This window comes from Citrus clementina, unplaced genomic scaffold, assembly GCF_000493195.1.
Source record: "Citrus clementina cultivar Clemenules unplaced genomic scaffold, Citrus_clementina_v1.0 scaffold_2, whole genome shotgun sequence".
Lineage (NCBI taxonomy): Eukaryota > Viridiplantae > Streptophyta > Magnoliopsida > Sapindales > Rutaceae > Citrus > Citrus x clementina.
Window position 1 is genome coordinate 23339468 of NW_006262688.1, and position 17404 is coordinate 23356871.

General features: G+C 33.5%; 4 protein-coding genes across 4 annotated transcripts; 1 reads left to right on the forward strand and 3 right to left on the reverse strand.

Moving 5' to 3' along the window:
- Window positions 1–1542: 1542 nt before the first annotated feature.
- Window positions 1543–6530, forward strand: LOC18051415 (transcription initiation factor TFIID subunit 6). The gene is made up of 12 exons (XM_006447629.2): window positions 1543–1786; window positions 2013–2099; window positions 2184–2285; window positions 2374–2482; window positions 2989–3089; window positions 3179–3316; window positions 3410–3505; window positions 4329–4453; window positions 4698–4830; window positions 5619–5744; window positions 5867–5975; window positions 6084–6530. The coding sequence occupies exons 1-12, from the start codon at window positions 1661–1663 to the stop codon at window positions 6458–6460; spliced, it is 1629 nt and encodes a 542-aa protein (XP_006447692.1). The 5' UTR covers window positions 1543–1660; the 3' UTR covers window positions 6461–6530.
- Window positions 6531–6625: 95 nt separating this feature from the next.
- Window positions 6626–7367, reverse strand: LOC18051355. Its single transcript, XM_006447630.2, has one exon. It carries the CDS (start codon window positions 7276–7278, stop codon window positions 6760–6762), a length of 519 nt encoding a protein of 172 aa, XP_006447693.2. The 5' UTR covers window positions 7279–7367; the 3' UTR covers window positions 6626–6759.
- A 1485-nt stretch (window positions 7368–8852) lies between these two features.
- LOC18051356 lies at window positions 8853–9571 on the reverse strand. Its single transcript, XM_006447631.2, has one exon. It carries the CDS (start codon window positions 9419–9421, stop codon window positions 9005–9007), a length of 417 nt encoding a protein of 138 aa, XP_006447694.1. The 5' UTR covers window positions 9422–9571; the 3' UTR covers window positions 8853–9004.
- A 1075-nt stretch (window positions 9572–10646) lies between these two features.
- On the reverse strand, window positions 10647–11401 carry LOC18051357. The gene has a single exon (XM_006447632.2). It carries the CDS (start codon window positions 11149–11151, stop codon window positions 10735–10737), a length of 417 nt encoding a protein of 138 aa, XP_006447695.1. The 5' UTR covers window positions 11152–11401; the 3' UTR covers window positions 10647–10734.
- Between the last annotated feature and the right edge of the window lie 6003 nt (window positions 11402–17404).

Below are 17404 nucleotides of genomic sequence, written 5' to 3' on the forward strand. Positions count from 1 at the left end.
GCTATTGGGGCTATGTCTATTCCTTTCTGCTTCCTGCTCTTAAAGTGCTTCTCCTTAAATTTCTTGCTTCTATTCCATTATCTTAAACATGAAAAACACGACGATTACTTTTAGCAGCTGTTTGTTTAATTCAAACATGACAATCACTTGCTTCTCTATATCATTCACTAGATACCAAAACCGTCTAATGTATTGCTGTGGTAACTGGTAAAATGAAAACGCAGGCTTTGGAATCTTGTGTGGTTTAAAGCAACTTCCAGAAGTGCTTTTGAGAGCAGCATAAGTGATCATGACTTGCCATGTTTGCACCTAAAGACAACTGAACTTTCATTACCAAGAACAGCAATGTTCTGGACTCAATATACCCACATGGACAACGACTAATATCCAAAGCAATTAGTTATCAAATAAAAGTTTACACATGAGAGAGCTGTTCTAATAGTATTAAATTTAACTGTTTAGTACTTAGTATAGGGACGTGGGCTTCTAGTAGCTGGGGATAAGATCAAAATAAAAGGATTGGCATGAAAATTAGAAATCATTGGTAATGTTGTAAGGACTCAGATGTGTGGACAGTGTGGTCCATAGAACTGCAAATGGTCAGACTGGCGGCCTATTCCATGTGAAAAATAATTGAGCCTAATTGATTTGTTTTAGCGAAGGCCAATCATATAATATAATGCCTCCACCTGTAGCTGGAAATTATAATCATCACAAACTTTCATGCTCAATTTCTCCCCTCCTTCCCCCACTCTGAGCAATAAGTGAGCATCCACAGATTTTAGGTTTGGTTTTCTACATAATGTTCAATACATACACTAATAGGAGTTTGCTTCTACTTATTGGTTACGAGTAATTTGATTTTTTAAAAAAAATCTGATTGTCTTCTATTTCATTGAGAATAACATCTTAATTAAAGAGAACTACTTTATGTGTAATTCCACTAGTCATAAATTATATTTTCTCTTTACGGTTTCCTATAATAGAGAATCAAGATTGGTGTTTAGTAGGTGAGATTTCTTATCTCTATCCAAATATATTAAAGAGAAAAAAAAGTTAAAAGTAATCCAAATTAGTGATCCGATGACAATCATTCATGTTTCAGATGTTGGGAATAAAAATTTAAATTATGAATAGGGTTGAGACATAGATTGATTCGGTTTTGAATCAAATTAAACCGACTGACTTTTGTCTAATATTATATAAACCAAATCGAATTGGTTCGGTCTTGTTTTTTTTTTTTTAATTTTAAACTATTAAATTCTTTATATTTTATGACTTTTTATTTTTGATTTTTTATATGAACGGATCAATTTTTTGTTAATTTTTCAAATCGAACCGTTTTTTTAAGCACCAACTTTTTAGCAGAGAGGTGAATAGGGATTTAGTGGACGGGTGTACTTAGCAAATACTTAGGGTGGAGCAAAAACTATAGCCCACAATTCAACGCCAAGGTTGGGCCAGGTTAAAAATTAGAACCCGGAAAACCGACCACTCTTTGTCCCTTGTATATAAGTACCATTCGGATCCTGAACCTGCAGCAGATCCGTGTTCATTAGTTACAGTCTAAAAACTTAATTCTTAAAAACATACGTGCGCACCTCAGTTGCAGAGTTGCAAGTAGAAAATGAAAAACTACTAAAAGCTAGAAGAAGAGAAAATGAGTATCGTACCAAAGGAAACAGTAGAGGTTATAGCGCAAAGCATTGGTATTAGTAATTTTTCTACCGATGCAGCGCTTGCCCTTGCTCCTGACGTCGAATATCGTATACGCGAAATCATGCAGGTAAAAATTAATTTTTAATTTTTGAATTATTTTTTTATTTATTAAACCTGAGATTATTATTGTTATTTTTAGTAGTATTATTATTATTGATTAAATGGAATACATTAAGCAGTTATGTTCTGTTAGGGTAAAGATATTTCGTTAGTTGAAGAAATAGACAAGTTGATTGAGCAAATTTGATAATTATTTTGCGGAATTAATGTAATTTCCTTAATCTGGACTATAGGAGGCAATTAAATGCATGCGGCATTCAAGGAGAACCACATTGACAACTGATGATGTTGATGAAGCTCTTAAATTAAGAAACGTGGAGGTGAGTTTCAAATTCTTTAATGGTATCAATTTTGGTGCTTGTTCAAATCTTTAATGTTTAACCTGTTTAATCGTCTGGTATCAGCCGGTGTATGGTTTTGCCTCAGGGGGTCCTTTGCGGTTCAGAAGAGCTATTGGGTATAGGGATTTGTTTTACCTTGATGACAAGGATGTGGAATTTAAAGATGTAAGGAGATTTATGGTTATTTGTTGGCTTTTATACTGAAATGGGTAGAAGCTATTATTAATTTTATGGGATTGTTTTTCACTTGTAGGTGATTGAAGCTCCTTTACCTCGAGCACCACTTGATACATCAATTGTCTGTCACTGGCTTGCTATTGAAGGAGTACAACCTGTAATCCCAGAAAACGCTCCGGTGCAAGGTTGGACTCTATATGTGGGCATTTCATCAAGTTTTGTAATATATCAGGCATAAAATTTGAATAGTTAGCATACAGTACGATGACCTATTTTCTAAGACTTCCTAGTATCTGGTGTGTTAGTATGTAAACCTGGGTTTCTTGCACATGCATACTGGTATGGGGAGGAGTACCAAGGCAGTGCCAGTTTGAGTGATCTTTTGCTTTGTTTTAGGTTTAAAAATGGGATATCTTGCAGGTTACAACTTTTTGTGGCAGAATAGCTATACAGGTGGTCTTGAATGCAATGTAGTCTGTGGTAGATTAGGTAAAGCTTTTCTTTTTTGGGGTTAAGTGTACGTGGTAAAATTACAAATTGAGACAGTTCTTCTTAAAACATTGGTTTTTTTAGTATTTCATGTTTATGATAATCTCAAGACCAAGATAACAGTGGGTATTAGTTGGTATTTAGCTATCTTTATTTGCCAAAATTTGGCACCTAATTTTAAATTGGTTTTCACTTTTCTCAGCAATTGCTGCTCCTTCTAATGGCACAAACAATGAACAGAAAGATGGGCTTCCTGTTGAGATTAAATTACCAGTAAAGCATATATTGTCTAGGGAACTTCAGGTTTGTAAAAATCTATCAGTGCTTATTTTATTATTCTGTTTTTCTTTTCTGCAACTTATTTTACTTTTCCTTTTCTGTCACCTTTGCAGCTGTACTTCGATAAAATCACTGAGCTTGCTGTGAGTAGGTCCGATTCAGTCCTTTTCAAACAAGCGTTAGTGAGCTTGGCCACAGACTCAGGACTCCATCCATTGGTTCCTTATTTCACATACTTTGTAGCTGATGAGGTGAGGAATTATAAGCATACTTTGTTAGCATGAACAGTTAAGGGAAATATTCGACAATTCTCATTCTAACTGATCCTTCTCCAATGATATCAGGTTTCTCGTGGTCTGAATAATTATTCCCTTTTGTTTGCTTTGATGCGTGTTGTTTGGAATCTTCTCCAGAATCCTCACATACAAATAGAACCTTATGTAAGTTAACCTTTAATTTATACAGTTTCATATAGAACTTCAATAAGCTAAGCCTATTCTTCAACTTCAATGTGGATGAAGCTCTGTTCAGCGGGCTCTTTTAAGGAAATCACATGCATTTCTACCATTCTTCTTGGACAATGTTAACTGCCAACCGTTTGACCTATATTCTGATTGTTTGAAAATTTTTGTTTAATTACTTGTTGGTGCTTAAGAGTAACTGGAACATATAAGTTTATGTGAGAGAAATTTGGAGCCTGTAATATTAACAAAAACCTGGAAAAAATTTGGTCATTAATGTTTAATAGAAAAAGATATTGTGGAAAAATTCTTCTAAGGAGAAAAAGGTGAATGTACTATCATTCTGATATTTTATCTAATTTGATTGATACTGAAAAGTACCAGCGGCATTCGGTCACTGAATTGTTATTTGAGCTGCAAATGTTGAGAGCATATATCTTCATGTGGTTTATTGATAAATCATGTTGTGTAAAACCATGTTACAATGGTCTTAATTGGACTCGGCTTAACTCACAACCCATGCATACTGAGTTTTCTGTCTGCTAGATGAATCCTTTTTTTTTTCCATTATATCCATTTTCTTGCTGCCACTTCCCGCTTCCCACTTCTTTTTATTTTTACATTTTGGTCTCGTCCTGATCAACTTAATTTCCTCGGACGTTTGTAGCTTTTGTTGCTTGTGGCTGTACAATCTTAGAGGGCCTTTTCTTTATGAGTAATTGTTCAATACATTGATATACCCTGCAGTTTGTTTGAAGGATCTCCTATTCATGAATCTGAGAAGGCATTCTTTTCTTGTCAGCTTCACCAATTGATGCCATCTGTGGTTACCTGCCTTGTAGCCAAAAGGTTGGGGAATAGACTTGCAGATAACCACTGGGAACTTAGAGACTTTACTGCAAAACTTGTTGCTGCAATATGTAAACGGTAAGACTTCTTTACTTAGATTTATGTTGTACATATTTAGAATATGATTCTGGAGGTGCCATCTTGACCGTCTAGAGCTGTACTTGGGCCTAAATTGGGTTCCCTTCTCATCCTCCCTTCTGACCTCAACTATTTCAGTTTAAAAAATGGTGTTCTATATATTCAGACAGATCTGTTTAACTTAGTCATCCATTTCTAACAGATATGTTATAATTAATTGATCTCTCACATTTGGCGTATGCAGATATGGGCATGTTTATAACACTCTTCAGACACGTCTAACCAAAACTCTTCTTAACGCACTTTTGGACCCAAAACGAGCATTGACTCAGCATTATGGGGCAGTCCAAGGGTTAGCAGCGCTGGGGCCGAATGTGGTATTCTCTTCTCTCATGCTATAGATGATTAAATAAAAATGTTATTATGTTTGAATGCAAATGAGTTTGCTTTTCATACATTTGGAAAGTTTCATGTGAATCCAATCTAACCCTGTCAATATTGGGTTTCGAGGAAGTAATGGAGAAGAGAGAACTAATAATTGTATTGAGAGGAGAATAACTGAAGGAGGGCGGAAAGCCTCACTATGCTCCTCTCTGATTTGGAGATGTTGTAACCCGAAAAGAATTAACTGAATTGATATTATGTTTCTGTGTGTGCACGCACCAAATTTCTTTCCAAGTCGTTGCATGGATGTACCTTTAATTATTTTGTATCATGTATCTTTCCTCTTATATATAAAGCTAGCAAGTTGAAGATATAAGATTTTGATGAGACATGATTACATTTTTGAAGTCTAGGATCAATAAATACTCTTTATCATATATTCTGAAAGATGTGATAGCAAATGCTCACTGTCAATTGTCTCTCTTCACTTCGTACAGATACTTTCTTCCTACTCCGCCTGTTGTACTAAACTTGAATTTCTTGATTGTGATTCTCTCAAATGGAGAAAAGAGAGAATTTATCTTTTAGCTATGATCAGTTTTGCTTGCCATATAAACTAACCAATACCATCAGTAAAAATTTTTTAACAAAACACTCCATGATTTGAGTTTCTCCCTGCAGATGATCATATCTTTGTTTTATGCCCTGTTTGAGCTCGTATCCTTTTTTATTAAGAATCTTTTAACATTTAGCTGTTTATGATGCTTCACTTTGCAAGTAGGTTCGCCTCCTCCTACTGCCAAATCTTGGTCCTTATCTAAGTCTTCTTGAACCGGAGATGCTTCTTGAGAAGCAAAAGAATGAGGTGAAGAGGCATGAGGCTTGGCGAGTTTATGGGGCCCTGCTGGTGAGACTTCCTTATTTTTTTCTCCCCCCTCCCCTGACATATATAATGATTGCATCAAACATCCAGTAGGATTAATTCTTAACAAGGATTTCTAATGAGTATAACTGGACTGCATTTTCCAGCAAGCAGCTGGTCAATGCATATATGATCGACTCAAGATATTCCCTCCTTTGTCATCTCTGCCTGCACGTTCTGTCTGGAAGACCAATGGAATAGTTGCTACTTTGTCAAGTAAGTCAGACAGAACCTAATTCTTCTATAACAAAGCTCTATGAATATTTTCTTTTTGGCTGAATAAAATAAATGAGTGATACCTGCTTCGCCTTGTACATATTCAAGATAAGCGGAAGACAAGCATGGATTTAGAAGAGCAGCCACCCCTCAAGAAAATTGCAACCGATGGACCGGTCGATGCTGTGTCAACCAGCTCCATGCCCACTCCCATGGAAGAGGATGCAACAGCTGCAACTCCTTTGGATAATTCTGATGCGGATCACCCCTCACCATCTTCTGTGCAGATTCCTCCTGATAGTGGGTCAGAGAGCAGAAGTAAAAGAGACAAGGGTGATAGTCAAGCTCAGAAGTTGTCAGCAATCCTTCCTCAAGTTTGGAAGGATGACTTAAATTCTGGTAAGCTTCTGGTTTCACTGTTTGAGTTGTTTGGTGAAGGCATTCTCTCCTTCATTCCAGCTCCTGAAATGTCTTTGTTCTTGTGAGCTGTTATGAAAGAATGATACTGTGGTGAATTATAAATATTTTATCAATGAAATTCGGCATTTTTGTGTGGCTCATGTTGATAATTTGGAATTAGGTGTTAGGCCCTTGGATTTGACCGTCTCTGATTGATTCTCTTTCCAGTAAACCTTAGAAAATAGAGTGACCTTTTTTTTAAATTTAAACTTGGTACAATATCTGTAGCTCAGGAATCACATACAAGAAATATAAAGGAGTAGAAAAAAGTGAAAAACGAAAACAAAACAAACAATTAATTCAGTCAGAAGTCAGAACAAGCAATTTAAACTACCACTTTGGCAGTTGATTCCTTCTCCACAACCTTCTTCAGGATGCTATCCTCTTCCAGAACCATTTGCACAGGCAAGAAACCGAGACCATTGGCCACGGCAAGCATCATTTGCTTGGTCTCTGCCTTGAACTCCTCCAAATCTACCGTCCCATTCGAGTCATGATCGAATTGGACAAACAAAGAGCTGTAAACTCTCGCAAGCTCGTCTGGGTCTGGTTTCTCATCTATGCCAAAGTGCGTCTCAAAGACCCTCAAACACTTCAGCTCCTTCATCATTTCTGAATGAGAAAGGAGACCATCGTTGTCTGTATCAAGATGGGCAAAGCGTTCACGTATCAAGATGTTGAATGCATATTCATCTTCCACAAAGCTGACGATTGTTGCGCCATCTAACACTTCAACACTCATATCGCTCTTTCTCGACTGTGAAAAAGTAAAAGCTACAATTAATAGAGTATATTTTGTGATTTTACAAGTCAAAGCAGAAGAGAACTTCACTTGTTGAAACATAAGTTGGGTTGCGTTGTTATTTATAGTTAATTAGTTACGCTTAAAGGACGGTTTTACTTTCAGACTTTCCCTTTTGAGCCTGTTGTTTCTTACTCCCACAGGAGCTTCTTGAATTAATTATTATTCGAAAGTATATTGAAGGTTTACGCCTAATAAATAAATGACACCTCATAGAAGACGAGTCGGTGGGCTGGCATGAATTAATGTGAATGTATGTCTGGCGCCTTTGAACCTTAGAAATTCCATGGGCTTACAGTTGCAACGTCTGAAAAGTCCAAATCAAAAGAAATTTCACCACGATTCTACGCGCCTCTAAAAAAACAATGGAGGTTTGAGACCCACAGATCATTCTCAGTGGGCCAGTGGCCACCACCTCGAGCATTGTGTATCTGTAATTTTTCTTTTTTAATTTATACATAATCCTTCGCATCGTATGGTATATTAACAAGAAATGTCGTAAGTGTTACACGAAATTTGAATATTATTATTTACGCTGATTTATGATGGACGTTGAAATAATATAAACAACTTATTTTATAAGTTTTGATAAAAACAGTATTAAATAATTTTTTTTAAATTATTTATTTTATAAATTTTTCTATTTTGATAAAAAATTTTAAAAGAAAATAAGGAGTTGTTTTTTTATAAACTGCTATTTTAAATCTCTCCTAGTTTTATTTTAAGAATTAGGATTTTCTCCTAGTTTTTTTTTTCGGCCTCCCTCCCAGCCTCTCCTGATTCTTTAAATCTAGTGAAAAAAGTTAACTTAATTTGAAAAAAAAAACTAACTTGATTGTCAGTATTAGAATTCAAAATTCAATCTTACCCACTCATTAAAATATGGAAGAATCCTTGTCCATCAGAACATATTTACCTCAAGTTTCTGTGTTTGAATTCACCGAACGACAGAAAGTAGAAGAGTCTATGGTTTGAAGCTCATCTTCAATCTTTGGCTTGTTTTATTATGTACGTGACTATTATTCTACATATGTTTATGAGCATGCTGCTTTGCGCGGGCGAATTAACCCGAGTTTTGTCCAAACAAATCAGCTTTTTCCTATGTTCAATTTCTCTCAATAAGGTTTTGGGTCAAGCAGAAGCGGTAACTCAGCACTAATGTATCTATTTATCTACATATGTTTACATTTAATTTATATTTATGAGAAAAGTTGAAAACGAGTTTTGGGATGGGAATTATTATTTTTTTCAGCCGATCTGTTCATTAAAAAAAAAGATAATTAATAATTTTTTCTCTAAAAATGATGTTTGTTTTAGGAAATTGCTTGCTATTTACTGTCTATGAATTTATGCATTTATTGAAAATTTAAATATGTACAATGGTATAATAATCTTCTGTTGATATATAGGGAGAAATCTACTCCACCCACATCTACAAGAAGAGAAATATTTTGGTCTTTATAGGAATTCGAGTTAAAGGGCACATATCTACCACTAGGCTAAAACCTTAGTGGCGATTACTCCTGAAATCTGCCTATACCAAATTGAAAGTAGATTTTATGGAATCTACAATCATGTGCGTTGATCAGTTTGGTATCTACTTTTGCTCCAAGAAGTTGAAATAGAGAGACTTTTTATTTGTTTGAACTTAATACAACGCTTTATCAATTATCGATCAGGAATAACATGCAAGAAATGAAACAAGAAATAAAAATAAAGCAAAACAAAACAATTACTCAGGTCAGAACTAGCAATAAATTAGTTAAGCTTAAGCAGCCGCTTTGGCAGTGAACTCCTTCTCCACAGCCTTCATCAGAAAGCTATCTTCTTCCAGGACCATTTGTACAGGCAAGAAACCGAGACCATTGGCCATGGCAAGCATCATTTGCTTGGTCTCTTCCTTGAACTCCTCCAAATCCACCGTGCCATTTGAGTCATGATCGAATTGGACAAACAGAGAGTTGTAAACACTAGCAAGCTCTTCTGGGTCTGGTTTCTCGTCGATGCCAAAATGGGTCTCAAAGACCCTCAGACTCTTGAGCTCCTGCATCATTTCTGCATAAGAAAGGAGACCATCATGATCTGTATCAAGGTGGGCAAAACGGTTTCGTATCGAGTTGTTGAATGCTTCTTCATCTTCCACAAAGCTGACAATTGTTGCACCATCTAACACTTCCACACTCATTCTGCTCTTATATATGCTGCCTTCTTTTGCTTTATAGTAATATGTAAAGTCAGAGGATCGGAAGTTTTCGATCTTGTTGAAACATAAGTTGGGTGTTGTTTGTATTTATAGGTGCACGCTTCAAAGGCAGTTTCAAAATTTTGCCATAGCTTTTTGAATCGATCGCCTGAGAAGTAGTAGGTTTGCAGAAAAATTCGAGTCAGTGGGCGTGCATGCATATTTGTGTAATTTGCTAGTGTGGCCATTCAATTACTTTTGAGAATCGATGGGCTCACCATGTTCTCTAGAGAGTCAAACATATCAACAGAAATTGACCAAATAAAGTCAAAGGTGGAATTTAAAAATACAGCTTCAAACTTCAATTCAATTCTACGCATCTTTGAAGAACAGTGTAGGTATGATTTATGAGATCCATAGCCGCAGCTATATTAATATATGAAATTCGATTAAGTTTGGTAAGCGTTATATATATATATAGATATATATGAATCTTCGCATGAATGTACGTATAATAAAAAAATTGTGGAAGCTGTGTGAATATGAAAACGACTGCGTTTTATGTGTAACTAACTATCATGGGCCACACGCTTGACCTAGATAAGTCAAACGCCAATCAAATGAGCGTTAACTGCTGTTAGTTTTGGCGCTAAAGCGCTGGGTAGGTTGCATTTACAAAGCTGTTACAACAGCTTTGTAGCGGCGGAAATTGCGGGATTTTTGCAAATGCTTAGCAGAAATAGAGTAGCTGAGACCGTAATCAGGGGTTTATTTTATGAGCAAAGTTGAAAATGAATTTTGGGATGGGAATTTTTATTTTTTAGCGATCTAGTCATAAAAAAATAACTATAATTACTAATTTTTTCTTTGAGAAAGATGTCTGTTTTAAGAAATTGATTACAATCTATTGTCTACGAATGCTATGATTTAAAATTTCTTGAAAATTTAAACACATATAATAGTAGTATAATTTAAACGTCTTCTAACACTAATCAAAATTATACTCCTACTAATATACAGGGAGAAATCTGCACAAATCTACCTCTAGGCCAAAGCCTTAGTGGCAATTACTACAGAAATCTGCCTATACCAAATTGAAAGTAAATTTTATGGAATCTACAAGCATGCCTGTTGATCAATTTTGGTATCTATTTTTGTACCAAGAAGTTGAAATAGAGTGACTTTTTATTCATTTAAATTAATACAACATTATCAATTATTGATCGGGAATAACATGCAAGAAATGAAACAAGAAATAAAAATAAAGCAAAACAAAACAATTACTCAGGTCAGAACTAGCAATAAATTAGTTAAGCTTAAGCAGCCGCTTTGGCAGTGGACTCCTTCTCCACAGCCTTCATCAGAAAGCTATCTTCTTCAAGGACCATTTGTACAGGCAAGAAACCGAGACCATTGGCCATGGCAAGCATCATTTGCTTGGTCTCTGCCTTGAACTCCTCCAAATCCACCGTGCCATTTGAGTCATGATCGAATTGGACAAACAGAGAGTTGTAAACACTAGCAAGCTCTTCTGGGTCTGGTTTCTCGTCGATGCCAAAATGGGTCTCAAAGACCCTCAGACTCTTGAGCTCCTGCATCATTTCTGCATAAGAAAGGAGACCATCATGATCTGTATCAAGATGGGCAAAACGGTTTCGTATCGAGTTGTTGAATGCTTCTTCATCTTCCACAAAGCTTACAATTGTGGCACTATCTAACACTTCCACACTCATTTTGCTCTTATATATGCTGCCTTCTTTTGCTTTATAGTAATATGTAAAGTCAGAGGGTCTGAAGTTTTTGATCTTGTTGAAACATAAGTTGGGTGTTGTTTGTATTTATAGGTGCAAACTTGAAAGGTCGTTTCAAAATTTTGCCATGGGTTTTTGAATCGATCGCCTGAGAAGTGAGAAGTAGTAGGTTCGCAGAAAAATTCGAGTCGGTGGGCGTGCATGCATATTTGTGTAATTTGCTGGTGTGGCGATTCAATTACTTTTGAAAATCGGTGGGCTCATCATGTTCTCTACATAATCCAATATATCAATAGGAATTGCCCAATAAAGTCAAAGGTTGAATTAAAAATACAGCTTCAAATTTCATTTCGATTCTACGCTTCTTTGAAGAACAGTGTAGGCACGACTTACGAGATTCATAGCGGCAGCTATATTAATAAATAAAATTCAATTAAGTTTGTTATGCGTTTATATATATATATATGAACCTTCGCATGAATGTACGTATAATAATAAATTGTGGAATCTGTGTGAATATGAAAACGACTGCGTTTTGTGTGTAATTAACTATGATGGGCCACACGCTTGACTTAGATTAGTCAAACGCCAGTCAAATGAGCGTTAACTGCTATTAGTTTTGGCTCCAAATTAAGTGCTGGTTTGGTTACATTAACAAAGCTGTTACAACAACTACATAGCGGCAGAAATTGCGGGCTTTTTTCAAATGCTTAGCACAAAATAAAGTAGCTGAGACCATAATCAGGGGCTCCAGATGTATTCCTTCTTCGTAATTCTCCGTAAACAAACAACTGATTCATTAATAAAGTAGTATTGATTGTTCCTTGGTGGAAGTAAGCCAAGTTCTTGGCTTAAACACTAATTAAACCCTTTTGTGTTTTTTATATCTTTTATGTTTCTTGTACATAGAGATAGGTTAATTTCTTGATTAATTTCCTGTTGATCATCATTCTTTGCGCATGATCTTGTTAATCAATCTGTGCATTGGTTGCATTGAGTTGTCTGTTTCCTTTATTACTTGTACTTGTTCAACAATATATCTTTGCTTCCTCCTTATACCATCAGTAATATGTGGCTGAACTACTGTCATTTGTTGAAAGAATACATTATTGGGTTTCTCACACTTAATTGGGAAGCTGATAGTATTGTTGACTGTCTAGTTAATTTGACTGTGGATTTTTCTGATTTTACTTGGCTTGACCATCTTTCTTGGGATATAAATCACGTGTTGTTTAATAATCCCAACGGATTCCTTCATTAATGTTTTTGATAGCTATCTCCATAGTCCTTTCTCTGTTAATTTTTTACTTTCGTATATCAGTTTCTTAGTCATCTTAAGGGGCAAGGCTCATTATGCCCCTTGATTAGGTGTATCTCTACCCTTTATTTAATAAATTTCTCAATTTTTCAAGGTTAAAAGAACTTTTATATTTTCTTGATACAATATTTCTACTTCTACTAGCTTTGTTAATTAATATGATATTGTTATATACATAGTTATATGTATGTTCTAGATTTATATATGGTGAAAGTATAAAATATATTTTTGGGAGGGGATAATTACTGCTCAACGGATTTGGGTTTAATGCTTGTATGAACTCTGTCCTATAGTCTTTTGATTTGGAGCCAGGGAGTACTTGCTTTTGATTGGTTGAAACAAGACTAGAAGAAGTTGCTCCTAATAAACTAATAATGAACTAATTAAGCTCTATTCAAACATGGCATTTCACGTGAGCACAAAAGTTCAGACTCATCACTGGCCTTATTCATTCAATACAAAAGCTCACAAACCAAAGGTACAACTGAAGCAAATATTGGAGAGGATATTAATTAGTTCTCATCATCTTCAAACTCGGCGTCGGGCTTGTCGGCAGCATGGGAGCAGCAACTGTAGCAGTCATTTGAATAGCGGTAGGTGCGGCAGCATCCGTGCCGGCAATATCCTCTTCGTGGTGGGTACCCTCCAAATCCACCGCGACTCCATAATTTCCGTTTGGTTACCCATATCCGCAGCCCCCATACTTTGCCTCCTCGATGCCGTTGAGATTCACATTTTCCTCTGCAATAGAATATAATAGTAATAAATGGATTAGTGAAAACATAAAAATCACAGTGATTACATGGAGAAATTTTAGAATATTTTAAAGATATCATTTTAATCATATAATAAGTAAATGATGCTCTGATATGTGTGCATTTATTTTGAAAAGCCACCATACAAGTGGTGATTATATTAAATTCAATTACACATATCATATATATATTAATTAGTTGCGTTACTTTTGAAGTTTTGATGTATTCTAGACTTCCTTCATAACGAGAACAATATAAATGATCTAATTTTTCATCAGAGCAAACATACTTTCATCATTGGTAGTTAATAATTGAGAATATAGTAATTACGTAAATCATGACCATACATAAATAAAAGCGTATATGTGTCAAAAGATTCTTCAAAGTTCAAATATGATCAGATCATGAAAGGATTCATATATAGTATCAAGATTTTCTCACGATCTGATTTTTTATTTGAGCAAACATACTTACATATATAATTGGTAGTTATGAGAATACAATAATTAAGTAAATCCTCACTATATACACACACACCCGTGCGCGCGGGTGCACGTGTGAGACTAATAAAAATAATTTAATAGTCGCATTATGCTTGCTTTGAACTATGTAGGATTATATCTTATTGTATAGTATATACTCCATAGAAATTCAAAAACTAACTCATATACAATTTCTAGAGTTGAGAATAACCTCTAACTTGCATATTTTAGTATAATAATTTATTATAAGTTGATGTGAGATTGTATTTTCACTCGTAACATGAATTAAGGTAGATATGTTGAATGTTATGACTTCTAATCTACTGTTGTTGTAGGAATGTATCATTTATGAGTGTGTGGGCGTGCAGTAACTAATAAATATTAGCTAACAAATGACGTTGCATGCTTATTATGCAGATTTAGAAATTAATACGCACAGCACACATACTATAGAAAGCGAAAATGCAAATAATTTCATGCATGCGTGGAAATGAAGAAAATGAAAGCATCATTTTCTTTTTTCTCTTTTTTTTTTAGTGGTGATATAGCCACAAATTCTTTTTCAAACTTATTTTGTACAAACTGATTTAATTTTAATTCATTGGTTGAATAAAAATATAAAATAATTAAAAAAAATAATGTGGACTAAGAGATATCTAATCCAACCAATTAAATCATGATACATTAGTTTATAAAAAAAAAATTGTACAAGAATTTGTAATTATATTATTACTTTTTTTTTCTCTCCCAATCGGTTTACTCGCTTGAGTGATCATCTGAAGAGATGGCAAAAGAACAAGATCAAAGAGAAAACAAGTAAGAAAAATCAAAGTGATCTTAGATGAAGCCATTGTTTTCTCTTCCGAAGAAGTTACTGAGCTTGATTTTATCACTGTGATGTTACTTGAAAAGAATGTTAAATAATATTGTGTCCCATGAGGTTATCACGTGCATGGAGTCCCCACGTCAGTTAATGAAATTGGATTCAACGTCAATGCAAAAAAGCAATGTCATTTCGATCTGCGTCATACATGACGTACGCTTCTCTTCAGAACCAGAACATATCTCATCATATTTCGGGGTCTTGCTACCTTACAGTTTATGTAAGGTACATCCAAGCTAAAACAACTAGAGGTGGGCCAACAAGCAATTAAAGGTGGAGCCCAGGGCCAGCTTTAGAGTATCATGTCCTTAGGTGAATTTTTTTTTTTAATGAGACCTCTTTTTATTTAGCAACTTCAATACTCAATAAAATAAAATAAAAAACTGAAAATTTATTTCTGTTTTAGTTCTTGAATTTTAACAAATAATCAAGAAGATTCTAAAAATTTTCAAAAACAAAATCTAAATTTACCATTAGAAATTCTATAAAAATAAACAATCGAATAAATGAGAACAATATTATTTTTAAATAAAATATTTAAAATAGTAGCACATAGAAAGTTGAGATCATAAATTGGTGGTTAGATAATGGATATGGATTTTGTATTTCAAGTAACTATTTTTTTTTCTTTTTTGAATGAACTAATTCATGTAATAATCTTCATTGTAAAGAAGAGAACAAGAAATTTTTCATCTATGATTTTCTAAATTATAAGATTTTTAATAGAAATTAAAAGGAATACTCAAAGCCAAAAATTCTAATGTTGAATAATTGATCTTTTTAAGAAGTTGAAAAGGTAAAAAATTTACTTATTTTTATTGGAAAAACTAATAATGAATAAATTAATGGTTAGACAATATTATTAATTATATCTCTTTAACAATAAGATAACTAATTATAGTTTTTTTATATAAAACATAATAATTATTAATTATAGGATAATTATTAATTAAAGAGATGTCTAATAGACTTTTCTACCACACATAATTTTTTTTTAAAAAATCTTTACTAACTAGAGAATTATTACTAATACTAAAAAAATAAAGCCTTTCTAAAATTTGGGGTCTTAGGCGACCGATTTGTTCGCCTATACTTAAAGCCACCCATGGCGGGGCCAATCACTCATTATATAAGGGGCTATATTTTACATAGTTTGTAAGCTAGCAAAATCCTTCTCTCATAAGTCATAATTAAGCCAACTCTTTGATTTTTCTTAGACCTATTGTTGAGTTCACCAAGATTTTGCTCTTGAATTTCTAATGAATTTTAATTCTCAAGAGATATGTGGATGATATTTGAAACAACTGCATCTCTAATGATGTGTATACTTATCAGATTAGGAAATCGAAATTCAGGATCGAAATTATTAATGTCGTTTACTATGTCTAATAGAGGTGGGAATTAAAATCAAAATCATGGGGTCTACCTCAATTTGCAAATGAGAAATGGAAGAGTGATGATGATGATGATGATTATTATTATTATTATATCGATTATAATACTTTTTATCATCATCATCATCATAATTTTGTAATAAAAATAATCATAATAATTAAAATACAATTTTGTAATGATTGTTAGAAATTACAAATTTATTATTATTGTTGTTGTTATTGATAAATGTATTACAATTAGTTAACATATTAATTTTAATAATAATAATGTTGTTATTAATGATAATTAATAATAATAATAATAATTATCATTATTATTATTTTTGAACAATAATAATCACAATAATTAAAATGCAAAATAATAATTATGATAACAGTTGATTAAGGGTATTTTAGTCATTTGAAACTATCTAATTCATTTTTATTCTGATTCCAAGATAAAGTAAACAACATTGATGATAATACAGCTCAATACAATTTCGATTCTTACAGCTCAAGTAAACAAATTATTCTAATTTCAATTTCTCATATTGAATCCAGCTCATTTTGATTCCAGTTGATTTCTAATCCCATTTAGTAAACGCACTATAAAGTTATTCATTATTTTTTTGGGAAGTTGCCAAATTCTTCCATGCTCAAATTAATATATACCACATAGTTCTTTAAAATTTTTATAATATCTAAACATTCCCCTAACATAAAAAAATTCAAAGGAAAAATGGGCTAAATGGGTAGTTTATTTTATGATTTATCTTGGAAATATAAAATATATATTTATTATAAGAAAAATAGTTAAAAATAATGAAAAGTATAAAAAAATATTATTATTAATTTTTTTACATCAAAACATAGATTTCTTATTTTTAGTACTTAATTTTTTTTTAATCTCCATTCATACAATTTATTTAATTTATAATAAATATGAATAAAAGTGTATTTGAAAACAAACAAAAAAAAACTGCAAAATTATGCTATCAAAAGGATGATTGACAGTTACGAAAACTATAAAAGAGTAAGTGGTGTATATTAATTTTAATGGGGAGAAACTAATAATCTCTCATATTCTTTGTAACATCAAAAATGAAAAACAATACAAGTACGATAAGGATTTAGTGAAATAGGTGATCAAAAAAGAATTATATAATATTGCGAACACTGGGGCAAGTAATGCACGGCAGGGAGTTAATAATAAATTCATCTACATATATTTAATATTTTCTCACAGAAATAATGGATTTATGGGCAATATTTTTTCTGCAGGTTTTCAGGAAAGACTCCGAAATATCACATGTTGATCTCTGCCGTGACTTTATTTCCTAGTCTTTGTTTATTCTTCAAAACTCACTCCAACTCTTGTAGCTGTTAATTGCCATAATTCAGAACTCGTTCGTAAGTGTTACATG

Coding starts and splice junctions, on each gene's coding strand:
- LOC18051415 (XM_006447629.2), top strand. CDS start 1,661: ATGAGTATCGTACCAAAGGAAACAGTAGAGGTTATAGCGCAAAGCATT. Junction 3,317..3,409: donor CATACTTTGTAGCTGATGAG/GTGAGGAATTAT, acceptor CAATGATATCAG/GTTTCTCGTGGTCTGAATAA. Junction 3,506..4,328: donor ACATACAAATAGAACCTTAT/GTAAGTTAACCT, acceptor TTTTCTTGTCAG/CTTCACCAATTGATGCCATC.
- LOC18051355 (XM_006447630.2), bottom strand. CDS start 7,278: ATGTTTCAACAAGTGAAGTTCTCTTCTGCTTTGACTTGTAAAATCACA.
- LOC18051356 (XM_006447631.2), bottom strand. CDS start 9,421: ATGAGTGTGGAAGTGTTAGATGGTGCAACAATTGTCAGCTTTGTGGAA.
- LOC18051357 (XM_006447632.2), bottom strand. CDS start 11,151: ATGAGTGTGGAAGTGTTAGATAGTGCCACAATTGTAAGCTTTGTGGAA.